Here is a 25,361-nt window from a genome sequence, read left to right as displayed (position 1 = left end):
CTATTCCCTTTAGTGGTTTTAATTTGCTGGTGGATTCGCAAACTAAGATTAGCACACAAACGTCTGAAATCCCGAAAGCAGTTTGAAGTAGGCCAGCATTAAGCAGAATTTCCTGATTCTGAAACCATGGCAAACTATAGTAACTGCTAATCTGGACAACAAAGGTAAAATTCGAATGAAAGGGAATCTCGTTGGTTTTTTTACCAAACCAGATCAGGACTGAGAGTAAGAAATATCTTTCCAGACGTTTCTAACTGTGTCATCTGGAGTCCCTAAGAGTTGCAAACAGTCATTCTTTGATTAACTTATTATGGAATGCATACATTCAAGTTATTGACTATCACCCTGATTAGATCTTTAATTATCTTATTCACACATGTCCAACTATAGCCAGCTTAACTAGGTCACACTAAATATATCAAAACTGGTTGGGTTTATAGGTATAAAATTATTATAATTTAAAAATGACAATACGTTAAGGTAAAATGAAACAGACCGTTTTGTGCAGAGGGTATCCAAGTCCTATTGTTTGTAATTCATGGTTTATGGCTTAATCTGAGGTATGGACTCAATCGTTATTACTTTATCAATTTACCAACAGTCATCATTTAATTCAACTACATGTGGTGCAAAGCCCTACCAAGCCAGTTAAGTGCCTGAAACACGATGGCCACAGTCATGATTTGCTACTGTCTTCATGCAATGTATCATCCCGACCTAGATCGTGTAATATTTTTCTCTTACCTCTTAAAGTATCGTTGAACGTCTTCATCCAAGCGCGGGGCTGCCAATTCAAAAAGGGAAGCCAGCCAGCAGTGACCCAGGTAAGCCACCGCATCTTCTCCCACGTTCCGAATCCCACAACCTCCACCCTTCTTTGCCACAGACGAGGCTGCATTCTGGGAAACGCGTCTGCCCGCCCCGCTGAGTTCAACGCGCGCTCCTTTCTTCAAACGCCGACTTGGGTAACCACCATTCCGACGTTCCGGGTTAACACGCTGAAGAAGGAACCGGAGTCGGCGGCGGCGAAGGAACGGCTCCAAGGGCTCTCGCGCCCTCTGTCGGAGAGAAGAAGAAGAAGAAGAAAAAGAAGCCGGCGGCGGCGGCACGCCAAGGGGCGGGGCGAACACTGAACCTTGGCGACGGCGCAGGGAGATGACGTCAGGCGCGCGACTGACCCGGAAGCCAAGGACGACCATAGGAGCTGGAGGCGCGGGCGGCCGTAAGTGTGCCGAAGGGCTGCGAAGCGCCGCAATCCGCCTGGCTGGCTTTTTCCTGCTAGGCCGGCGGCGCCTCGTTTCCCTCTCCTCCCTCTCGGCGGTGCTCCCTGCCGGGCTCCGCGTCTTCTTTCCGGCTGTAGGGAGTCTCTCGTTACTATCTCCACCTCCCTCCGCAACCGGGTGCTTCGCCTTCTTGCTCCTCTCGCCCCTTTTCGATGGGCCCGTTTCTTTTCATTGGGCAGAAAATAATACATACGGAGGATTATTTTTATTGTTTCTCTATGGAAAGCATGGGCTTCATGCTAGGGGGAAAAACAATCCATGGATATTTACTATTATTATTATTATTATTATTATTATTATTATTATTATTATTATTATTATTATTATTATTATTAAAGTTGGAAGGGATTTTGGAGGTCATCTACCCCTGCTCAGGCAGGAAACCCCTATACCCGTGGTGGCGAACCTATAGCACGAGTGCCACAGGTGGCACACAGAGCCCGCTTTGTGGGCAGGCGCGTTGTTGCCCCAGTCCTAGGCCTTCAGCTGGTTTTTATAAAACCTTTTCACTTTAGGCTTCCACCGCCGTGTGCAAAAAAAAAAAAGGTTCAATCAATTTCAATTTCTCGCAGGAAAAAAAAAGGTCTGGCAAAATTGGAATTGATTGACGGAACTTTTTAGTCCCACCCAGTCTGCCATTACCACCAAAGCCATGCCCCCTAATAGGCCACGCCCACTCAAAGGGCCACGCCCACCCAGCACCCGACGATACATAAGTGGGTTTTGGGTTGCAGTTTGGGCACTCGGTCTCTAAAAAGTTCGCCATCACTGCCCTATACCATTTCAGACAAGTGGCTGTCCAATTAACAATAATAACGTCCCAGTTATTAGCTGCAAATTTCGTCCTCCGCTTAAGGCACAGTCAAGTCCTTTCATTTCATTCAAGCTCAGGTTTCCCAGGTCTGGTTGCCTTCCAGGAATGTTGTAAAAGCTCTTGCGGAAATTTTCAGGTAGCCCTTCTGGGCTCCTGAGGGAAAAGTCTGTTTCTTTTTTTCTTTGGTGGAACAATTTCGGCATCAGTTTCCTCTATTGTTATGTGGCTCTTCTCTCTTTTTCTTATGTACAGTTTTCATATCCTGTTTGTTCTCTGGAGAGCTCGGATAGGTTGGTTGGGGGTGTCTTCCTTTGGGAATTTTCCCACAACAATCTTGTGAGTTTTGTTGGAATGAGAACGGCAGGCCTGAAAGTAACTGTGTGAGCTCCATGGTTACTTGACGTAAAGGACTCTTTTGTGTATTTTTACATGTTTTTCAACAGATACGGTCCAATAAAACCTTATCTTTGTAACCCAAAGAAAATGAGGGCTGGGGAAGGAGGCAAAGCCAAGTTGCAAAGGATGAGAAAGTTGTCTTTCTAAAGCAGGAGTGGCCCATCTTGGCAACTTTAAGACATTGTTGGCTGAGGAATTCTGGGAGTTGAGGTATACAAGTCTTAAAATTGCCAAGGTTGGACATTGCTCTTCTAAAGGAATAGGTAAGGTGGGAAGAATAGAAAATCATTTACAGATAAATAAAGGTGCCAGGTGAACTTTTTTAAAAAAAAATAATTAAGTTTGTCAGGAGACTAAGTTAATATACCTGTCTTCACTATGCCAAGACAGGACTTGTTGAACAAGTTATAGTTGGTTCAGTTGTTAAGTAATCAGGCTTAGTTCATGCATATAACCATCATTATTTAGCAGTCACAGCTTATTGTTTAAAAATCATGAGCTTAGTGACTTTTGCAACTTACCTCATTCTCTTCTATTGGAACTTTATTCATGAAACTGATGGGCACTGCATTTGTTTTTCAGTTGTGAAAATTTAGAATTGGGTAATAAGGAATACCGTTGACTTAATATAGTTGCAGCCCACAGAAACTGATTGCTTAATGTGCATTTCCTGCCATTGGGATATGCCGTACTTGCAGATTAAGCTCTTCTTGATTTTCTAAAGAGCTGTTTGGCAAGCTGAGATAAGCATGAACTACAAACATTCAAAAGACACGCTAAGTTCTTCTTGCTTTGCGTCCTTACCACTTACCAGTAGCAATGGTTGAAAATTCAAAGAACTGGCAACTTGGGCACTTTTGTGGGTCACTTGGAAGGCTTCTGAGGATTTTGAATGAGAGACAAGCATTAGCATTTAGAGGTTGTTTGCTCTTTGCAACCTAATTTTTTTAAACACAACACAACATCACAAAGCAAGCGTACTACCCATCAGAATTTGGGTCACACTGATAGGAAAAATGTAAGCATGGTCCATGAGTTTTAGAATGGGACAGGACAATGGGGTAATTTAGTCCAATTCTCTGGTTCATCAGGTTAAAGCAGGAGTGTCAAACTCGCAACGGCACGTGACGTGTCACGATGTATCACAACTTTTTCCCCCATTGCCAGAGCTGGGATGGGCTTGGTTTCGGCATGATGCATCTGGGCGGCATGATGCATCCTGGGATAAAGCATCAGTACTCTTGCCTGACCTAGTGCTGCCCAGAAATTGGGAATTCTGGGAATTGCAAACCAGTATATTTCATTAGAATCACTTTTTTTGAGGCTTAAACATCATTATCACTGGCATATAACAATCTCTGTTTTAATATTGAAAAGGAGAACCTATCACTTGTGGTAATCTATTCTACAGTTGGAAATTTCTTACACCTGCTGTAAAGACTTTAGCCAAACTCTTGTTTCCACATTGTGATTCTAGTCCTATCTTTTAGAGACACAGGAAAGTCTTAGTTTCTGCATGAAGAATATGGTGCTGTTGGCACCAGTCACAGATTTCCTTAGGGTCTGTGCTGGAGAGGTTTACCAATGGATTGTGTTTAACATTAATAAAATGTCTGTGGCACTATTTGAATGTTCAGCATCAGGTCCTACATAGCAAAAGTTAAAATCGGCAGCCCAATTCTTACAGTTCTCTTCTGATCGCATTTTTATTTCACATGAATGCTGTGGTTGGCAAAACATTTAAGGAGTGAAATTGATACTATATATACGCTTTCCAATAACTTGGTGTTGGTAAATTTGGCAAATTAGAGAAATAATGTTCTCTGCTGGAGGGAAGACTAAAGCTGGGCTCCTTGATGTGGAAAGAAATTTGGTTTATTCACTTTCTAGTTTATGAAATTTTTTATTGGGCCCATGACGACTGATTGTTGTGAAATTGATCCCTGTTGCCAAGAGGACTGAAAATTTGCTCCTCCCACCCTGAAAAGCAGCTGAGATTTGTAGGATGTCACAGCACTTTAATCAAATTTAATAAGAAATACAGGTTAACATATCTTTTAGCTATGGCATGAAACAGTGAATGTTCCATGGCAATATGGTTGGTCATCGAACGCTAGAAGTAAATATGTAACCCAATTTCCAGTTCTTTCAGAGAACAAACGGCTACCTATTGATGGAAAAAGTATGCTGGGTTTGTGGACTTTGATCCAATCATGGCAAGGAAGGCATTATGTGATCCGATCACGTAAGGTTAACGATAACATGAGACAGGACAGCCTTTCCCCAAAGCAGAGAACCGGTGTCTTGCACAGATTCACATAAGTGCTTATTTCGCTCCCTTTTTTTTTTTTTTTTACCTTTCTCAGGTTTACTTTCTCAGGGATGACTCAGTTAGGTGCCATTGCAGCTTTGGGTGCTAGCCTAGTGGCAGCTGCTCTTTTTTCTGCAATACACAAGATTGAAGAAGGGCATATTGGCGTTTACTACAGGTAAGGGCAGATACTTGGAAGGAACTGTGTTTCTTTTTTTTTGCATTGTTGCACGTGTGCTAAGAAATATGCATTGCGAGATTGAAGAAATGCCAACTGTGGATTTTTTCCCCCCTTCCTTTCAAACTGGTGCTGTGCATGAATGTCATAGCTGCAAAAAAATTGCTTCTCCTAGACCAGGGGTGTCAAACTGCTGGCCCCGCGGGCTGGTTGCATCATGCGGAGGTTGCGCCCACCCGAGCTCCGGCAATGCAAAAAAAGTTGCGACACATCATGTGACGTGGCGAGTTTGACACCCGTGTCCCAGACCATTTGAGGACTGTGTGCAGTGCATCTCGTTCTGAATATGCTTACTGAGACTTGCCTGCACATGTTTCCAAATATCAGCTGCAGAGTGGTTAGCTTGGGACACTTGTGGTCTTTTGCTACCGGAGAAGACCATCTCCTTTCATAAACAACTTGAGTATTTAGACTGAAAAGTCTGGCTCGGATTCCGAGGTTGTTGCAAGCTCAGTGTAATTGCATTTATGCTGAGCTGTGCAGAGAACCTTCATTGTTGCGGGATGCTATATAAATGTTGTAAATAAAGTTTTGATGAAAGGATGCAGGCAAGTTGTGATGGTGAGAAAGCACGCTTTGAGTTTGTTAATGCACTACCTACTCGGGAGCTGATTGGTGAGGGTGTCAAAAAGCTGAAATTCTGGTCAAAGAACCAGAACACTGTCTGATTTTAAATATATGCCTTTCTGCCCTACAGAGGAGGAGCACTCCTGACATCTACAAGTGGACCTGGTTTCCATCTAATGCTCCCCTTCATAACTTCCTATAAATCAGTACAGGTATCTTGTCTTCATATATATTTGTCTTATGGGGAAGAAGCACACAGATCTACTGCTAGTTGTGCCAAAGCAGTTCTGAATGCTCCCTTAAAATAGACATTTCTTGGTAGATTCTAATTAACGGTCTCGACAATACGAGGTGTCACTTCAGCCCAATGTATATTTTATATAGCTCAATATTCATAACTCTTTGTGTTTTGTTGGGGCTAAGCAAATCAACTCCTTATTGATTGGAAAATATAAATACGTGATTCAGTATGTTTTTACTAAAGTATAGCGATCTAGAAGGAAATTCAAATTCGGTATCATCAAGAGATTGAAGCCAGATTTACATTTATACCTTGTAACTGTCACCTGGAAGATGCTCCTAACTGCATATTGGGGTGATTTTGTTAATTAATATGTAACCCTCTAATGCTCTTTGTGTATCATGGGTACAAGCCTCAGGAACTGCTTTGTCAAGTGGTTCGTTATATAGTAACTGTTGTGAAAGGAGGAAGGAAAAAAAGCTTGCCACACCCCTGTGGTTCAGAGTCCAGGTTTTCTGTTAAAGGTTGTTTGAGTAAGGAAAATAATGTGGGAAATGCTTGAGGGGGTTAAAAGTAGGATAAAAATGGAATGTGGCATGAAGAGAAATTGTGTCCATGCTTGAATTTGTAGTGTAACCTTTCATTCTTGGATCTCAATTCCCCATTCATGATAGCCGTAACTTAGTCTGAAACTGGCTGATCCTAGCTTGTCTTCAGAGGAAAATTAGAATACTTACAGTTTTGATTTCCAGTTGCTTTCCATGACCAGGAATTCTGGTTTGCAGTAACCATCATTCATTAACATAGCAAGCTATAAACTCCACATTTATTTATTAATCAAATTTATATAGCCACCCATCTCAAACGGTTTACCATAATAATACATAATCCATATAAATCAGACAAGATGTATACGAGCTTTTGACACAAACATTATTTATATACTCCAATTTGTTTAATTCTTATGTCGCTCCAGTAGAAAAGCTGGTTTTATGTGTGTGGGACACTGTTATTTGGCAATAAAGTTTATTTCTTTTTCTTTCCTATTATCTACTTCCCAGGTTGACTTAAATCTTAACTGCCCTTTATTATTTTATTGTCCCATAATACGTTTGTGTGTTTTTTTTCTGCTATGTTTTATTAAGCCTTTCAGTGGCGTGCTGGGTTGTTGAAGGGAATTTTACCTCTGAATTTTGTAATGAGCCTATGCAGAGCAGCAAATGAAGTTGTTCTTTTGCATGGGCCACATTTTTCCCGACTCCTTCACATTCATTCCTTTTTTCTTATCTGAATGGGCCTTAAACCTGTTTTCAAACAAGACCTTCCACTTTTTCACAATAGGGGAAAGAGATTATCTTCAAGAGCTGCTCAATCAGCACGTTGAATATATTTGTCTTGAAGTATTGTTGAGCAAAGTTTAGAGTGGCCAGTCTGTTTCTGGCTCAGATAACTTGCAGAGAAGATGGGGCTAAGATAGTCAGGTAGAGCTAGATGCATTTACCTGAGGTGAGCCAAAAAGACTGACCAATGCTATACAAACCCCTGTGCAAAGATGGGTAGCCCCAGGGCCACTTTTTGCAGCCCACGGAGCTCTGCACTCCCCAATATTCTTCTGCTGCTCCACTGGGACAAAAAACATAATTTGGCACCGGTAAATAATGTTGTAGCACAATAATTTAAACATCTTCCTCCAAGTCAGGGAGAAAAGTAAAAAGATGAATCTTTGCACAGTTGTGACCTCCTTGATGCAACATCACCTGATTTCCTGCCGCTCTTTATCCCCCCCCCCCCCGAAAGATTATGGGACTGTCGGCTGTCAAATTTAGCTCATCCCCATTCCAGAAAAAAGGTGTTTTTTTTCTTGTCACAGAAGTTACTTAATAATCATCTTTCTTTCTGCTTTCTAGACCACCTTACAGACAGATGAAGTAAAGAATGTTCCATGTGGCACAAGGTGAGGTTGGACACACACACACACACACACACACACACACACACACACACACCAATCTGTGAATCTGCCATCCCTTTGCTTTTATCTTCTCCACAGTTGCAGGGAGGCTTTAACATACATAACTCTGGAATTTTTTTTGTGTAACTTGGATTAGTGCTTCCATCTTGTGTATAGATGTCTCGGAAAATATGGTGCTGTTGTTTTTGCTGATTTCAGATAAGATGATGCAAATGGGGAACGGAATCATCTTGCATCTATGATCCTGTATTCGGCTTTCTATGTACCTACCAGTTTGGTCTAGGGATCAAGGCACCAGGCTATAAACCAGCTCCTGCCTTAGACACGAAAACCAGCTGGGTGACTTTGGGCCAGTCAATCTGTCTCAGCCCCATTCACCTCACAAGGTTGTTGTTGTGGAGAAAATAGGAAGAGGAAGCTATGTTCGCTGCCTTGAGTTATTTATAAAAAATAATAAAGGCAAGGTAAAAAAAATCGATACCACTCAGTGGGCTAGAAGGTCAGAGATGGAACTAAGCCTAGGGGTCTGTATTTAAAGATGGCTCAGCTAAAGTAAGTTTGTCGGTCTTGAAACCTGGAGCTAGGATGTTTGGCATTCAAAGCTGCAATTATTTCACTAAAAAAAACCACCCAGGTTATGTAGCTTGACTAATTAATGTAATCATTTCTTATCTTTCTGTTTTCGATGGAGGAGAGAATATTAGTAGCTCAGGGTTGAGATGAGGGATCCTCGGTGCTCTCTGAGCTTGGTTGTTTTCTGGCAGATGTTTCATTACCCCAATTTGGTAACATCATGAAACGTCTGCAAGAAAACAACCAAGCTCAGAGAGCATCAATTTCAATCCCAGTTTCACCCCTTATTTATACTTTTCCCCATTTATGGATCCCATGTAGGAAAATGCAAACTCTTCCCTTTTTACAATCCTGATGTTGTAAGTGTTTGAGCAGAATTCTAATGCAGGCATCTTATTTCAGTGCAATTTTTTTTAATTCTTACTATTCTGGTTTGTCACACAGCCAGATGTTCAGACTGGATTGGGCATTTTTATCCACCTATCGGGTCCTTCCCAAGGACCTGGGATAGGCAGCTGTTGTCGCTTGATGGGGTTAAAAGATACTGTCACGGGATATTAGGCTGTTCCAAGCAAAGCTGCCTTTTGCAATTTTGACGGTGAATTTGTCACTGCCAGTGGTGTTCAAGCGGTGCTCCAATTGTTTTGGGATTGCACCCAAGGGCACTTTTGCTATTGGTAGTAAGAAAGCTTTCTTTATTTTTCCCATGCACACGAGAGGCCCAGTTTCATTCTATCAGTCCGAAGAATGCTCTGCTTCTACCACGAGATGGCACTTTTTCCTTTTACTTATCCACAGGGAAGCCTCTTGCAGTACCCTTAACGTACATCAATCAATCTAGAATTGCTACCCTTTTTAACAAAAGCACCACTGCAGGTGTTTGGGGGGCAGGTAGAGTTCAGTGTCTGAGCTACCTCTTGACACCTTATTCTTTCAATCAGGAGTCTTGTAGCACCTTTTCCCAAGCTAATGCATTTTATTAAAAGGTGTCAGCTTAGGTGAGAAAAACTTAGCGCCTTCTAATAGAAGGTGTTAGTCAGAAAAGGTGTTACCAAACTCCTGGGTTGTTGTTTTGTTTTGGTGTTGTTTTTTTTTGCCAAGAGAGATTAGCGCAGCTCTCTACACATCTTCCTTTCCAAGTGACCCATCCCAGCAGATGCTCACCTCTCTCTCTCTCCTGCTTCATTTTTCTTTTTCTTTTCTTTTCTTTTTTTTACTTCTGCAGTGGAGGAGTCATGATTTATTTTGACAGGATTGAGGTTGTGAACTTCCTGATCCAAAGTGCGGGTGAGTTATTGCTGCCAACCTCTTTTTTCCTCAGAGCTGGAATTTGGGTTCCCATGCATTATGGGTGCACCAGTTGTGCTGGGAGGAAGATAAATAATATGATCCATTTCCTACCAAGGAAATAAAATTAGGGGTTTGCTTTGTAATGACCCAATTCCCAGGGTTTCCAAGCTGGGCTCTCTGTTAACTGGACAACCGTACTGAGTTTTTTTCCTGTTCCCAAACCGTGGCTGTAGTGATAAGAAATGAGATGCCATTTCTTGCCTGCGCAATTTTTTAACACCCCCCCTTTTCTCTCTCCTTAGTCTACGATATAGTGAAGAACTATACTGCAGATTATGATAAGGCTCTCATTTTCAACAAGATCCACCATGAGCTGAACCAGTTTTGCAGCGTTCACACACTTCAGGAGGTTTACATTGAATTGTTTGGTGCGTGTCTTCAGCATGACGTGCAGAACACTTGAATTAAAATATCTTAGAGAACTGTTGGGTTACAATGTCTCTAGAATGGGAGGAATTTAAGGGTTAGGTTTGTGAATTTCATTAAGCTGTCTTCCTTTCTCTTTCCCATAATTTGAGAGCATTTATGGGTTGGCATATTTGTTAAATCATTGAATCCACAGCAATAGATTTTACTTTCCTAAGATTAATGCAGCATTGAAAAACCCGAAAGACCAGGTTAGGGACAGAGAAAATCTATGTGGGTGCTAGGAGCAGAGACCGATTTGATGATACAAAATCTATCAATCAAGAAATTAATGGTGCTTTTAGCCAGTCTCAGTGGAAGTAATTAAATGTTTCAATGTGTGATACATCATTTCATTTGAACCCAGAACTAGCGCATAAGAGCACATTACATATTCTTCATTAATCTACCCTCTTTTTGTTTCAGAAGGCAAATCAGTCAGTTGAAAACGAACAGTGGTTTTGTACTTTAGTGTTTTATAATCAGGAATTTGGGCAGGTCTATTTGATGAGGCAGGAGTGAAAATTGGCACCATTTCCTTAACTTTACTTCTACAACTATTTAGCAGTAAAGGAATATTGGAAAGTGTATTGATTATATGAATGTTTGGTCGAAGATTATAATCTCCTTACTTCTTGGTGGCCCTGCTATCCTTAAAATATTGCTGAATTATAAGTCCCAGGATTCCTCGCCATTCACGCTCATGGCTAATAATGCTGGAAGTTCAGCAAATTTTGAAAACCCATACATTTTGTATCTGTGATCTTTGACATAAAAGGGGTTGGGGTTGAAAGTGAGGCCGCCTGCTTCTAAAGCAGCCACTGTCTCAATGACCCAGGGGTCTTCAAACCTGGCCCTTTTATGACTTGTGGACTTCTTTCCTCAGCCAGGCATGCTGGCTGAGGAATTCTGGGAGTTGAAGTCCACAAGTCATAAAAGAGCCAGGTTTGAAGACCCCCTGCAATAAGAGCCTTGGTGGAGCAGTGGGCTAATGCCTCCTTAAGTAACACCAGCTGCCTGCAATTAGTGCAGGTTCGAGTCCCAACAGGCTCAAGGTTGACTCAGCCTTCCATCATTCCGAGGTAGGTAAAATGAGGACCCAGATTGTTGGGGGCAATTAAGCTGACTTTGTAATAATGCCGCTTGGGTGTGTGTGTGTGAAAGCCCTAATAAGCAGGCATATACATAGAATGAAGGCTACTGCTAAGCTTGTAAGCCGCCCTGAGTCTTCGGAGAAGGGCGGGATATAAATGGAATTAAAATAAAAAACCTATAATTTCTCCCAGGGAATAAGTGCCTTGTCATCCATGTGTCCTATTCTCTCCTGTTTTTATTTAACATGATTGCAGCAATATTGCTTTTGTTGTAAATGGCCAAGCATGTGCAACTGCTTTCCTACTCTTCATTCCTTTTGTTTGCACATGCAAGTGTATCAGCAAAGAACCAATAGGGCTGATGGGCTTGTTCACAATTTCTTGTTTCGTGCTCTGTTTGCTTTATCCCTTCCTAGATCAGATTGATGAAAACCTAAAACTGGCTCTCCAACAAGATCTGACATCTATGGCTCCGGGACTCATCATACAGGTAACAAAAAACGCTGGAGTATACCCCAAGAACAACGTTCTTGTGCAAAACTGGATAAAGTTCTCAAACATTTTGGTTTCAGGAGCCCTTTAGATTCCTAAAAATGATTGAGGACCCCAAAGAGCTTTGGTTAATGTGGGATAGACCTAACAATATTTAGTTATTAAAATGGAGAAAAATTAAAATATTTATTATTCAGTTGACTTCATGGACTCCCTGAAAGAGAGTGAGGTGAGAATCTCTGGGATAAAGGACAGAATTGCAAACTAAGCTTGATGTTGTCCCATTTGAAGTTCAGAGATTCTACCAAATTTTGGGTGTAGATTGGTTCTGGATTGTAATCTTTTCTCCCAAGGAAGTGTCTCAAGTTCCGGTCTAGGCAACTCCCACGCTTAATTTTATCTGTCTGAATAGATCATAAGATTGTAAAAAGTTTGGTGCTCATCTAAACAAGGAGTTATTGAAACCTCTTATGAGCTCTGCCCAGCTGATAGCTGGTGTTTCCTTTCCTGCTTCAATCATACTAGTTTCCTGTTCACAGATTCAGGATGCCATCACTCCTTTTGAACAGTCAGTTGTGTGGTTCTTAATATTGTCATTTTGAGAGTCTTTCCTCATAATCTTCACTTTTTCTGTTCAATCAGGCAGTCCGAGTTACAAAGCCAAACATCCCAGAAGCAATTCGGAGAAATTATGAGCTCATGTAAGTTTCTGGAATTCTCTTCTTTATAATGGCTGCATGTGTGCATGCATTGCACACGCCCTATAGGACTATAGAGTTACAGTCTGCTGCCTTGGAAGAGTGAGGAAAATCCTCAGGGACGACTCACACCCTGGTCGGCACCTCTTTACTCTCCTATCATCGGGTAGGAGATACAGAAGTATAGCCAGCCGTACCAACAGGCTGAAGAACAGCTTCTATCCATGGGCTGTCAGGCTCCTGAATGGGAAATAACTCTATGTATAATTGACTTGTGAGACCGGTGTGTTGTGCAGTTAGCTCACATGGTGTAACAAGATGGTGGTTTTGTTGTCACTGTGAGTTGTGTGGGGGGGGGGCACGAAGGAAGGCTCAGCCAATCTCACTATATACATGTACTTTGATAATAAAGGTTCATTCACGTTCAGTCAGTCAGTCAAATGACATACGGAAAAACACACACTTCTCAGGCTGTTTTATGTACTGCGTGTGTTAAGGTCGAGGTCCCCAACCCCGGTCCATGGATCAGCACCGGGCCGCAACATGCCAGAAACTGGGCCGTGCAGACAAGTGAACCCCATCCATGGGATGCAGGCAGCATGTAAAATCATGCCCCCTCCAGTCCATGGAAAACCTCTCTCCACGGCACCAGTCCCTGGTGCCCAAGAGGTTGGGGGGGGCTGTGTTAAGGGCCCCGTTTGCTGGCTGTATTGCTAACTAGCCAAGTATCTTGCCCTTATGCATATTTACTGTTTTAACAGGTTTTTAGTATTTTTAATTGTAATATTTTTTTTTATTGTAGGCCACCCAGACTCATTGACTTGAGTTTGGCTACTACAGAAATTGAATGAATGAATGAATGAATGAATGAATGAATGAATGAATGAATGTTCAGTTTGAGCCATCTGTAGAATCTCTTGTGCTTATTATTTGTGCATATATGTATGTATGCTAATCCATTCAGTAACTTGAAAATGCCTTTTGTTATGGAAGTCATTTTAATCCTGTAGCTAAAGCCTGTCTTGGTCCCCTCTAGGGAGAGTGAAAAGACAAAACTGTTGATTGCAGCTCAGAAGCAGAAGGTTGTGGAGAAAGAGGCTGAAACAGAGCGCAAAAAGGCTCTCATTGGTTGGTGTGCAGTTCTTGCTATCACGTCTTGACTATTCCTGTAGAATTATGCAGAACATAAGAGGTGGTATTTCTTGTTTTGTCTGTGGGGACTGCATTTTCCAAAAGACTAAGAGGGAGCTCAAAATCAGAGGTTAAGAAGTATAAAAGGTAAAGGTAAAGGTTCCCCCACACATGCGTGCTAGTCATTTCCAACTCTAGGGGCCGGTGCTCATCTCTGTTTCAAAGCCGAAGAGCCAGCGCTTGTCCGAGGATGTCTCCGTGGTCATGTGGCCGGCATGACTAGACGCCAAAGGCGCACGGAACGCTGTTACCTTCCCACCGGAGTGGTCCCTATTTTTCTACTTGCATTTTTTACGTGCTTTCGAACTGCTAGGTTGGCAGGAGCAGGGATGAGTAACAGGCGCTCACTCTGCTATGCGGCACTCGGGATTCAACCCGCCAAACTGCCGACCTTCTGATCGACAAGCTCAGCGTCCTAACCCACTGAGCCACCGCATCCCTTCAAAGAAGTATACATTGTGCATATAATAAATAAGGGAGTATTATTCCCGCTGAATCTAATCCGAACTGGATATGAGCTCAAAATAATTTTAGATAGCAGGCTGTGAATTCTCTAAGAATGAAAATACTCGGGTAGTTTGTGAAATGACAGGGGACAAACATAACTTTCTCTAGGGTAGTTAATCTTCATCAGAGATCAGTAGAGAAATCCTAATTTAAAATATGAAACACCCCCCCCTTCCTCCCTTGTAAAAAGAAGAAGAAAAACAACTCCTGCAAAGCTTTAGAAGTCATCATTCCTAAGAAGGCTTTGGGGGAAACACCCATTCAATGAATGCAGCGTCTCTGCTCCAGGAAGTTCTAGTTTCATTGAACATCATTGCTGCCTCCTATAATAATTGGGAGCCTTTCCTCTCCTATGCAGAGGCAGAAAAAATTGCGCAGGTGGCCGAGATAACCTATGGGCAGAAGGTAATGGAAAAAGAAACAGAGAAGAGGATATCCGAGATTGAAGGTAAGCAGCCGTGTTTTAGAAGTGCTCGTCCTGTCTTGGATGATTTTAACTCACCGGTAACGTTCCCTGTTTGAAGATGAGCAGAAATCTAGGAAAGAGATGCACGCAGTTTCCAGATAGAATGAGCAAATTCCAAACAATCTTGATGATGTTAATGGAGATGGTCCTGTTTGGGGTGAATCGGTAGTGTCTGTGGTGAAGATCTGAAGTAGCAGCATCTTGTGACTTGCTTCTGTTTAATCACGTTCTTCTGTCTTCAGCTGTTAGGAGCCTCTCCCCGTTTCACTGGCTTTGGAAGAATCTTTTCCTTGCTTATTCCAGTTTTTAATTTAAACGCTAAGGAGGTAAATCATAGAATCACGGAGTGGGGAAGGACAATATTTAGACTATTGAGTCCCAACCCCTGCTTAGTGCAGAAATCCAAATTAAAGCATTGGTTACAATTCAGCTTCTCTTAAAAACGCCCAGCAAAGGCTACTCATCGCTTCTAAAGCCTTCTTGAACTGCTGTTAAACAAAGAAACAGAAAACTGACTGTTACCATTGCTTGTTACCAATGGACGTTTCTCCTAACTTCCATGGAAGGCTGTGTAGTAGGCAGATCTGAGCAACAAATCGCATTGCACTTGTGTTGGAGGCACCGGGGTGCTTCCAGGTGGAAAGGATTAGCCGGTGACATCACCGTTTGCCCGGGGGATGCCCAGTTGAGGGCTTCTTTCGTGTCCCTGTTAAGGTGCCCAACCAATGTAATACCTATTTATCTACTTGTGAATGCACATTTTCAAACTGTGAGGTCGGCAGGAGCTGGAGGGAATGATGGGAACTCACCCCATCCCATGTTAGCCTTTGGGTCTCGAACATGGGCTCGCTGCTTGTCAACCCAGTGTCCTATCCGTGCCACAAATGAAGCAGAATGAATTGGCTACCCGTCCTTTTTCCAACAATTTCTCTTCACTTCCCCAACCTGCAGCCCTTAAAAATAAACAAAAACACAATCCTGCCTACCCTCTTGTGCACAGGCTTTGAAATTAGCTTGAAGTTCTGTGAGATTGGCATCTGGATCACAAGTTGCCCAGGTGATATCTCCACCAACTGGCAGTGACTCTTTAATAAGAGTTTATACCCAGGTTTTTCTCTGCATCACAAGCCAGGATTGAACCTGGGCACTTTGCCAAAGCCTTCAAGCTGCCCTTGTAAGAAGGCGATGCTGACGTGTGGATTGCCCATTTGTTGATCCTTTTTTGGAATAAGCTGCTGGAGCAGGGGGAAAAAAGCTGCTGTAGGCTGCCTCTAAGCACCAGTTTGCTGTGCTAAGTTCATTAAGAAGCTTGTCAAGCAATGCAGCCTGTCCCCAAGGAGCTAATTAGTGGCTTACAGATCAGCAGCTCCTCATTAGGCAGGTCCTGGCAGAGGGCTAATAGCTTGCTTTTACATCTAGACGTGTTGCTGAGTGCCAGGCCTTTGAAATGATCCAGCTGTATCCTAAGCGATTGAAGCAGAGAAGGCAGGACATCCAGCTGTATCCTAAGTAGCAAATTTGAGGCTTTGTTGAGACTCGTGTAACTGCTGTGGTAATTGGATACTTTACTGCAGGGGTCTTCAAGCTTGGCCCTTTTATGGCTTGTGCACTTCAGCTCCCAGAATTCCTCAGCTAGTGTGCCTGGCTGAGGAATTCTGGGAGTTGAAGTCCACAAATCATAAAAGGGCCAAGTTTGAAGACCCCTGCTTTACCCCTTGAATTGGGTAAACAGCCCACTTTGGGCTGTTGGGATTGGTGCATTGGTATACGAACAGAAATGGATGTGTTGATGGATGGATGGGTGCGTAGGTATCAAAACAGCATGAGTATGGACTTCCCCATTGACTTAGCTTGTGATCATATGACCCCAGGACATTGCAGCCGTCACAGATATGAGCCAATTGCCAAGCATCAGAATTTTGATCGTGAGGATGCTGCAAAGGTCATAAATGTTCAAAAGTCATAAGGCACTTTTTTCAGCACCAGTGTAACTTCGAACAGTCACCAAAACAAATGGTTGTAAGTCAAGCATGACCTGTATTGCTTCTATATAGTAAAACCTGACTTACGAACTTTTCACACATGATGGCTTGGTCATTGTCTGCCGGGGTCACGGGATCCCCTTTTGCGACCTCCTGACAAGCAAAGTCAGTGCGGAAGCCAGAATCATTTAACAACCGTGTTACTAACTTAACAGCTGCAGTGATTCACTTAACAACTGTGACAGGAAAATTGTTAAAATGGGGCAAAGTTCACTTAAGAAATGTCCCACTTAGCAACAGAAATTAAGGGGATCGTATTTAGTGGTTACTTTCTAAACTTGGAAATTCTTTCTCTTAGAATAATAGCTTTGCAAATTATCGAAGCGCTGTAACCCTTTTTATTTGTTTGTTTTCCTGGGGATGGAAGGTTATGCAACAGATTATGTTTGCACTGAACAAAAACATTTCAGTGGAAGTAGGAAGCGGAGGGTGACATGGGCTGTCAGCGTAGGCAGAATCATAATTCTTTGTACTTTTCCATCAGGGCTGTCTTTCAGCCGTGTGCTTTATAGGGAATTGAATTCTCATCTCCCAGATCTAATTCCAGTTATCTCTACCTCACTGACGTGTGTTGTGTGTGTGTGTGTGTGTGTGTGTGTGTGTGTGTGTGTGTGTGTGTGTAGAAGGAAGTTGGATCTTTTGCTCAGAAACTAGAACAGTCTAAATTATATCTGTTCCACTTGATTCTGAAAAGCATTCTGATTTGCCTGTAGGTTTCACAAAGAAAAGTTTTGAGTTTTTAACTGGAGCATAACTGCACTGTTCAGATGTCTTTTTGTCACTGATCATAAGCTGCGTTGAAATCAGATCTTGGCCGTGCCAGGGTGATGCCTTCTTCTAGCTTTGCCTAACCTGGTTCCCTTCACACTACTGGCTGTGGTGATGTCCAGAATGCTTGCAGGATATCCTGCTCTGCTCCATTTCCTTCTCCAGATTGTCCTCTAGATGATTGGCTGTAATCTTTTGGTCCCTGTTGTTCTGAGCAAGATGATGCTAAAGAGAATGAATGACTCCAAGTGGAAACTGTGAAGCTATTTGACCAATTCTGAAGATAGAAATCAGCATTTCTTCTTCTAGAAAATGCTGCCGCCGCCTCCTCCTCCTTTCATTTTAATTTTCACATTTTCAGGGTCTCTTGACTTCTCTGTGTCTGGAAGTCTTATTCACCCACCTCCCCGCTTTTTGCAGATGCCGCATTCCTTGCCAGAGAAAGAGCGAAAGCGGATGCTGAATGTTACACAGCCGTGAAGATGGCAGAAGCCAACAAGGTGAGAGATTCAGCTGTGCTTCAAAGTCCTGGAGCTCAGTTTATTGATGCTGCAACTGCAGAATCTTTAAAGTTGTGTTGATCTTCATCCTCACTGCAGTTGTGCCCTTGTCTGAGCGTCTCCATCCTCAGGTTGTTGATGGAATCTGTATGACTCCAAAAATCTTATTGATTTAAAAAGTTGTTCCTGATTACTTGGTAACCATTGACTTTTCTAGTTACTTATTTATGGACCAGTTTGCGGCTGGCAGTCCATGCTAGGCTTTCCTTTTCCTCCTGGACACACAAGTAGATGTTTCTCTCACATCATTCCCTACATCATAGTTATAGCCGCAGCACTGAGATATTATAAGGTGCATAAGGTATTTACACAACATGCTAAATCCCAAATGTAGATTAATAGCTATGTTTCCCCCATGTACAGATAGTATGCTTGTTTGTTTATTTGTGTCAGAAGCATCACAATCAAAATAAGGCATACTTACTATCTGACATAAAATTTAAAGTATATACAAATTAAACAGATCTTGCCCAGGAACTAGTGTACAATGATCAGGACACAAAGGGCAGATGTGTGTGCATGTGCATGTGCGTGTGTATTTGTTCAGAGTGTTTCTGGATATTGTGCTATATTCAAACAAACAAACAATTATTACAGCTTAATGCAGTAGCCTATTTATACAACACAGTAAGGCAGTGGCTGAATCAACTAACCAGCCTCCTTTTAGCTTTATCTTGCACATTTATGTTTGTGTGTGGGGGGGTCTGTTTTTGTGTTTTTGAAGTATTATAAGCCACACTATTGATAATTTAATCCAAAGACTGAGCAGAAGTCTTGAAAGCTCTTTTTTTTCATAACTGGACTGTGGGTGTGCTTCTCTTTCTCCTTGCAGCTAAAACTGACCCCGGAATACTTGCAATTAATGAAATACAAAGCGATTGCCTCCAATAGCAAAATCTACTTTGGCAAAGATATACCCAACATGTTTATGGACCACGCTGCGACTCCCACTAAGTTTTCTGAAGGACAGGCAGAGGAGCTAAAAGTTGAAAATTGGCTGGAAACAGGGGAAGACTTGTGAAGTTGGGAACAGACAGAAGGGCAGCACAACCCCTGTCTGAAGCCATCCAAACTGGCATCTGGCTATTTGATGTGCGGTCTCTACCTTCCAAGAAGTGGGGAAGTACTCAGCCTACTGGGCCAGAAAGAAAAACACCCTGTGTGTTCTGAAAAGACAGCCTGAAGAAGCACTGCAACTCTGACTTCTGACTTCATCTTTCTTAGCGGTCAAGATACACTGCCTTATTGATCTTTGTGCCGATGGTGAGAGCAACAGTGAATCATGCTAAAAGAAGAGGCAGTGTCCCCATGATTGACTCTGCCTCCACTTCAATTAGATAAAGCATGCTCAGATTTATTTTTGGAGCAAGAGAAACCTTTTCATGTGAAAAACTCAACTATCCCCTTGTACATATACTATAGGTCCACCCCATCGGGGGTGGGGAAATGGAGAATTGAAAAAAGTCTCTCTCTCTTTTTTTTCCTCTTTCTCTTTGTCTCTCTCTTTTGGTGTTGGAAAATTAGTCTTGATACAGCCCAACCTGATTCCTTCTAGAAGTCTTGGAACTGCCAACTCCCCAGAATGTAAGTTGTTGGGGAAGTTGACCGGGAAGTCTAAGAGTTACAGTTCCAACTCTTCTGAAGGGCATACGGTTCAATAGGCTAATATTTTTTTTGGACAATACGTGGATTAGCAGATCATCTCTGCATGTTGAATTATTTGCATTCATGAGCGTAGTCTCCAGTAATTGGATTTCACCAGTAGTCAGTGGCAGCCTATTCCTTCAAAAAATAAAGGTGCTAATTTTGAATTATTATTTTTTTTTAAAAAAAAAGAAGTATACACACTACAGATTAAAAGCCTTGGCATGGAAACTTGGAGCATTAAACATTAACTAAAGATATGTCGATTGGTGCTTATTTCAAGATCTGCAAAGCACATCTAGATCCAAGGTCCACCTTTCCACCTTGTAGAAATTGGTTGGGACAGTCGGGACAAATGTCAGGTGAGATGTTTCTTTTGCCCTTACATTAAAGGCAGCTTTTCCTGGAGAAGAGCTTGTCATCTGTCTGGTAGTTTCTTCTGTAATAACATGCAATGCGAATCGGTAGAGAAGCAAAATGTGATTCTGGTTTTCAGAAGACAGTCTGGAATGGACTTGCGCAACTACTGGTTCAATGATCTTAACCCAATCTACGAGCCATACCATTGTGGTTCACTAGGTAATTGGCAGCCCATTTGCAGAACCCAGATCAGATTGATCAAGTCTCATCAGACAGGGATGCATTCTGGCTTGGCTGGTCTCCAATTGTGCAGCATCGGGGTCTCTCCTGTTCCACTGCTATATGGATAAAATACAGACATCCAGCATTGCTCTATTCTAGAAGGCTGCCCTTTGAAGTGATCCACAAGTAGGTGAAATAGTTTGGGAACCGATTCTTAACACTTTTTTTTCTGGGGCCAACCAGCAAACAGGAATTCAAAATACCCAGTTGCATCTGAATCCCTCCTTCAGCAGCCAATGATGTCTCAGATGGTGCCCTTATTCCATTAGGCGTGTATATTTCCATTAAGAATGTGTTCCTAGAAATGGCTTGCTCCAAAAACCAGATTGAGAGAACTTTCTGTCGCGCCCCCCCCCCAAACAGAAGGATTTTTTTCATTCTTCTTGTTGGCCTGTGCTAAATATTTATTTTGCATAGGCTAGTGTTTCTCAGTCTGACCAACTAAGATGTGTGGACTTCAATTCCATGAATGCCCAGCCAGCCATGATGAGTTTAAGTCTACATGTCTGTAAAGGTTGAGACAAAGTGATATAAACTAATAGGGCGTCCTGCCAAAATATTCTGCTCTAACCCTAAGATTCTTGTATTTGGGGTAAGAACCCTTCTAGGCCTGAAATCCTATTTGTAATCCAGTCTGTAACAAAGGCCTTTTTTTTGCTCCCTGTAGTAGGGAAACCATTTTTTTAAAAAGAATCACTGATCAACGTTTGCTGATTGAATAGCTGGTGTATCAGTAGCATACATTTTCCTTCTTTTTAAGCTGTAGCAAGTAGGGTTATAATATCTTGTAAGTGGCAGGACCAAGAACCCCAGACCTCTTAAGTGACGATACTCAAAAAAGACTTTTGTCATCTAAGTCTAATCAGTGCCTCCCACTATAAGGCCAGTGCCCAGTAGCCACAAGGCTTGAATAAGCCCTCTTGCTAAATCATCTTTGGTGTCTGTTCCATAATGTGTTAGGAATGCAAGCTTTCCTAGGTCCTTTTAAAAGTATGCTTTGCCTATGCTGGACAAAGACCAAGTAAAAAAAAAACTTTCTGATTGCTTCTTGTTCTCTTTCCTTTTCTCTTTTTTTTTCAAACAACCTGGTCAATTTTCAGTTGTCATCAACTGAGATGTCCTGTACCTTTCTCGGAATATGCTAGTGAAAAATCCCTCTTGTTCTGTCCCTCTGTCCCATCACCCAGTTGAGAGGGCGATCTTGATGGCATGCTGGTTTTGAATCTTCATAGGAAATTTTTGTCAGTCTGATGAAAGTCCTTGGTTCTTGAAGTATGACTTTGGGAGAGGGGTGTTTCCACATTAACATTTCCTTTTCTCAACGTGCAGGCGAGATTGAGGCGAGCCTCTTCATAAAATGGGTGCCACGATTTAGAATCCATGGACTGCAAACTAAAGGAGTCTCAGGCGCCTTGCCACATGTGCCTTAAATTTCAAATGTGCTTTTCCTTAGCCCAGGGCTGTCCAGTCTTGGCAACTATTAAGACCTGTTTGGCTTCAGCTCCCAGAATTCCTCAGCCAGCCACCCTGGCTGGGGTTTCTGGGAGTTGAAGTCCACAAGTCTTAACGTTGCCAAGGTTGAACACTCCTGCCTTAGCGTATTTCTCCACCTGCAGTTGCATTTTTCCACATTGTGTAAAGCTGAGCTAATGTAACATTCAGATTTCTTCTGGAGCAAAGGAAGCTGTATGGAGAACATCTGCCTGTTCCACTAAAACTGGGGGAGAAAAAATCTTAGTAGCCAGCGTGACGGTGCTAAGATACCCTTAATTATGAATCCAGAGGAAATTGCTTTATCCTACGAATAACCTTTGCTGTTATATGAGTTTTTATTGAGGCGATAAGACTTATATTTGGGTTGTGTTATACTTCAAATTGCCAGCACTAGAGAGGTCACACAGTTGACCAGGTCAATTAAATATAACAGTATATCTGATTGGTTGGTATTCTTGAGATACTAGCTTTCTGGGGAATACATTTTTAATACAGGAGCATTCAATCATGTGAACCCTCACCCTTCAATTGACAAGGGTATAGTCGAGACACCGGTGCCCCGTTTTGTGTTAGAATTGGGCCTTTACTGTGCAGCTGAATTAAATAGTGCTTATGTACAATACAATATAGGCTGTAGGGAAAGCAGAGCAAAAGCATGAAGTGTACTTCTCTTTGTGTGACTTCTTTTGTTGTGCATGAATAAAGGCTTGCAAGAGTTATGTGTCATTACCCCCAAATTCATGGGGAGAAACTCATTAAATGTGCCACAAGCTTTCTCACAGTGCATTGTTCTCAATTGGGGTTGCTTGTTGAAACCCCTAAACTGCAGTAACATCAGGAGTGTAGTTTTTGTGTTTTTTTTTACTATTCTGATTTAAAAGACCATCTCAGACCTTATAAAGTAACTTGGCATTCTTCCATGTCTGATAAATGCAAGTCATAAAGCATTAGGTCCTTTTAACATGTGGCTTTGTAATCTATTCCTCTATTCTTCAAAAAAAGCCCGTTTCTCAGTAGGACGAAACAAAAGAAGGAATTGTTTTTTTAAGGGTGAACCCAATCTGAGGCTATATCAAATTAATTCTGAAAATATTGGGACCTTAAGGAGCCGAAGCCAAAGTTTTGACACAGAAATGTGCAGTGCAAGATTACTTTTCCTCATTCTGATAGTCTCCAGGTGTTAGGAAACAGAGGTGCGACACATCTGGAGGTCACAGAATGTATATACCACAGGGAATTTGACTGGGCTGGAGGAGGTATATTAGAAAATGTATTTCTCTTCCTAGATGTGCTTCTATTTATCATACACTGCCTGGTGTCCATCCTCACTTACCATCTCACCTTCCAGCAGCAGCTGCAAAAGATTGATGTAGCTCCTGTAGGACAGTTAATTGGCAGCAGGTTGTCACGCGTCAAAAATATTCAGATTCTGTTTGTATCAAAAAAAATACTGTAGTCAAAATCATGCTGATATTTAAATCTGTACTTCTGGCTTCAGCCGTGTTCTCGTTGATTTCTTTAAAAGCTTGTGGTTTTTTTTCATGTGGACGTCATAGGTTTTTCCTTGTCAATTGAAAGTACAGAAAGAAACTAATAGCTCAGAAATGGTAAAACAGCTTTAGGCACTAAAATGGCTCTGTAAAGATTTGTCTTAATTTCTGAATTGTACAGCTGGATTTCATTGCCTCAGTTATGTCCAATCTTCCAACAGAAGAAAGGTACTATTTTTCGAGCTTTCTTCCTATTAAAGTTTGCAGATTCAATGATGCATGCACTAGACTAGAATATAAAGTTAGTTAAGCATTCAAGTGAGATTTACGGGGACAGTGGCATTTGATTTTTTTTTCTTCATGTATAAAAGATTAGGATCTCTCTTCCTTTCTCTCTCTCTCTCTCTCTCACACACAGACACACACAGACACACACACACACACACACACTTTTTTAAACTAGCAAATACTAAATTCCAGCAAAGCCAAAGTATATAATGTGACTTTTTATGACACTGATGTACAAAAACACGGCTTAGAATAAATCTTTAGGATTTTTTAACTATATGGATTAACAAAATGGAAATTTAAATTTCTGTTCAATTTTTTTTTAAAAAAGCAGCATTCTGTAATTGAGATGTGCTTGATTTCTCCTGATAATTAAATTCTGTCATTAAGTACTAGAAATATTGATTTTTGTGTTCCGTCTGTGTAAAAGAATGTGGGCACAAGAGAGAGCTGCTTTGTTAAAATGAGCCTTTCTCCACTGCTTACTGTTCGGATTTTGAGCAACTAATTTTTTCTATTTCCTTTTGTATCACCATTGAACAAAGTAACATTTATTTCCTATATGCAAGGATGTGAAAAAGGACTTTTACACTTCAAAATGAGCTCTCCACGAAAGGAGGCAATCAATGTTGCTGGCTTTTGGGACATCTGCCGTTCCGCCATGCTGCTGTGTTACTAATCTGTTTGATTGTTTCCTTAGAAAATTGTGTATTAAACTGCCGGTACATTTTGATATTTATTGTAATGATCAATAAAAATGTTCTTTGGTTTTAGAGTACGTACACCTTAATGTGTGTGTTTAGGGAATCTCTTTTCAGAATGAAAAATGAGTTACTGCACATATGCTGAGGTTTGAAATAATGTTGATGGGAGGGGGGCACAAAAATAGTTGAAGAATCTAAGAATTGACTAGTATCTTGGAAACGTTTCCTGATCACAATAATCACACGTACAAAAAAAAGTCTTATTTTAAATTGAGACATTTTATGGAGCTGTTCTTCCAAGCACTCCTGCAGGGATCACTAGAACTTGATTATCAGAGATCTTTCATCTTTTTAAACTTCAGATATAAATAATTTATGCCTTTATAAGGTTGAACCGTGTGTTTCACTACCACATTGTAACTCTTCATTTTATAAATGTCTTGGGAGAAAAGCAAGCACTGTGTGTTTCTTATCTTATTGGCAAATACAGATAGGAAAGATAATCCATACTTGGGGAACAAGGTTGGGTGGGTGGTGGTGTCAGCTGAATTCACATTGTGTGATGCTGTGATCCCGTGAAGTACTAATATCATTTTACCATGCCTTCGTAAGGCCACACCTGGAATACTGCATCCAGTTTTGGTCACCACAATGTAAAAAAGATGTTGAGACTCTAGAAAGAATATAGAGAAAAGCAACAAAGATGATTAGGGGACTGGAGGCCAAAACACACGAAGAACAGTTGCAAGAATTGGGTATGTCTAGTCTAATGAAGAGAAGGACTAGGGGTGACATGTTAGCAGTCTTCCAATATCTCAGCGGTTGCCACAAAGAAGAGGACTCAAGCTATTCTCCAAAGCACCTAAAGGCAAGACAAGAAGCAATGGATGGAAACTAACCAAAGAGAGAAGCAACAGAACTAAGTAGAAATTTCCTGACAGTGAGAACAATTAACCAGTGGAACAACCTGCCTCCAGAAGCGGTGAATACTCCAACACTGGAAATTTTAAAGAAGAGACTGGACAGCCATTTGTCTGAAATGGTATAGGCTTTCCTTCCTGAGCAGGGGTTTGGACTAGATGACCTCCAAGCTCCCTTCCCAACTCTATCACCACCATCATCACTTGTGCA

The 25,361-nt window shown here is 41.7% G+C and overlaps 1 protein-coding gene across 2 annotated transcripts; it reads left to right on the top strand.

The window, feature by feature from the left end:
- The first annotated feature begins 992 nt into the window (after nucleotides 1–992).
- Nucleotides 993–24,316, top strand: ERLIN2 (ER lipid raft associated 2). Of its 2 annotated transcripts, XM_083368412.1 has the most exons (12): nucleotides 993–1,222; nucleotides 4,860–4,982; nucleotides 5,740–5,821; nucleotides 7,758–7,804; nucleotides 9,621–9,682; nucleotides 9,988–10,113; nucleotides 11,661–11,734; nucleotides 12,379–12,437; nucleotides 13,471–13,562; nucleotides 14,491–14,580; nucleotides 17,829–17,908; nucleotides 18,801–24,316. In XM_083368412.1, the coding sequence occupies exons 2-12, from the start codon at nucleotides 4,876–4,878 to the stop codon at nucleotides 18,987–18,989; spliced, it is 1,008 nt and encodes a 335-aa protein (XP_083224538.1). In that variant the 5' UTR covers nucleotides 993–1,222; nucleotides 4,860–4,875; the 3' UTR covers nucleotides 18,990–24,316. The 2 variants fall into 2 exon arrangements, with proteins under 2 accessions (XP_083224538.1, XP_083224539.1); XM_083368413.1 differs by lacking the exon at nucleotides 9,988–10,113.
- Nucleotides 24,317–25,361: the final 1,045 nt, after the last annotated feature.

The sequence above is a fragment of the Vipera ursinii genome (genome assembly GCF_947247035.1).
Source record: "Vipera ursinii genome assembly, chromosome: 8".
Taxonomy (NCBI): Eukaryota; Metazoa; Chordata; class Lepidosauria; order Squamata; family Viperidae; genus Vipera; species Vipera ursinii.
Note: the sequence above shows the minus strand (reverse complement) of the source record. Positions and strands in the feature narration are given on the sequence as shown.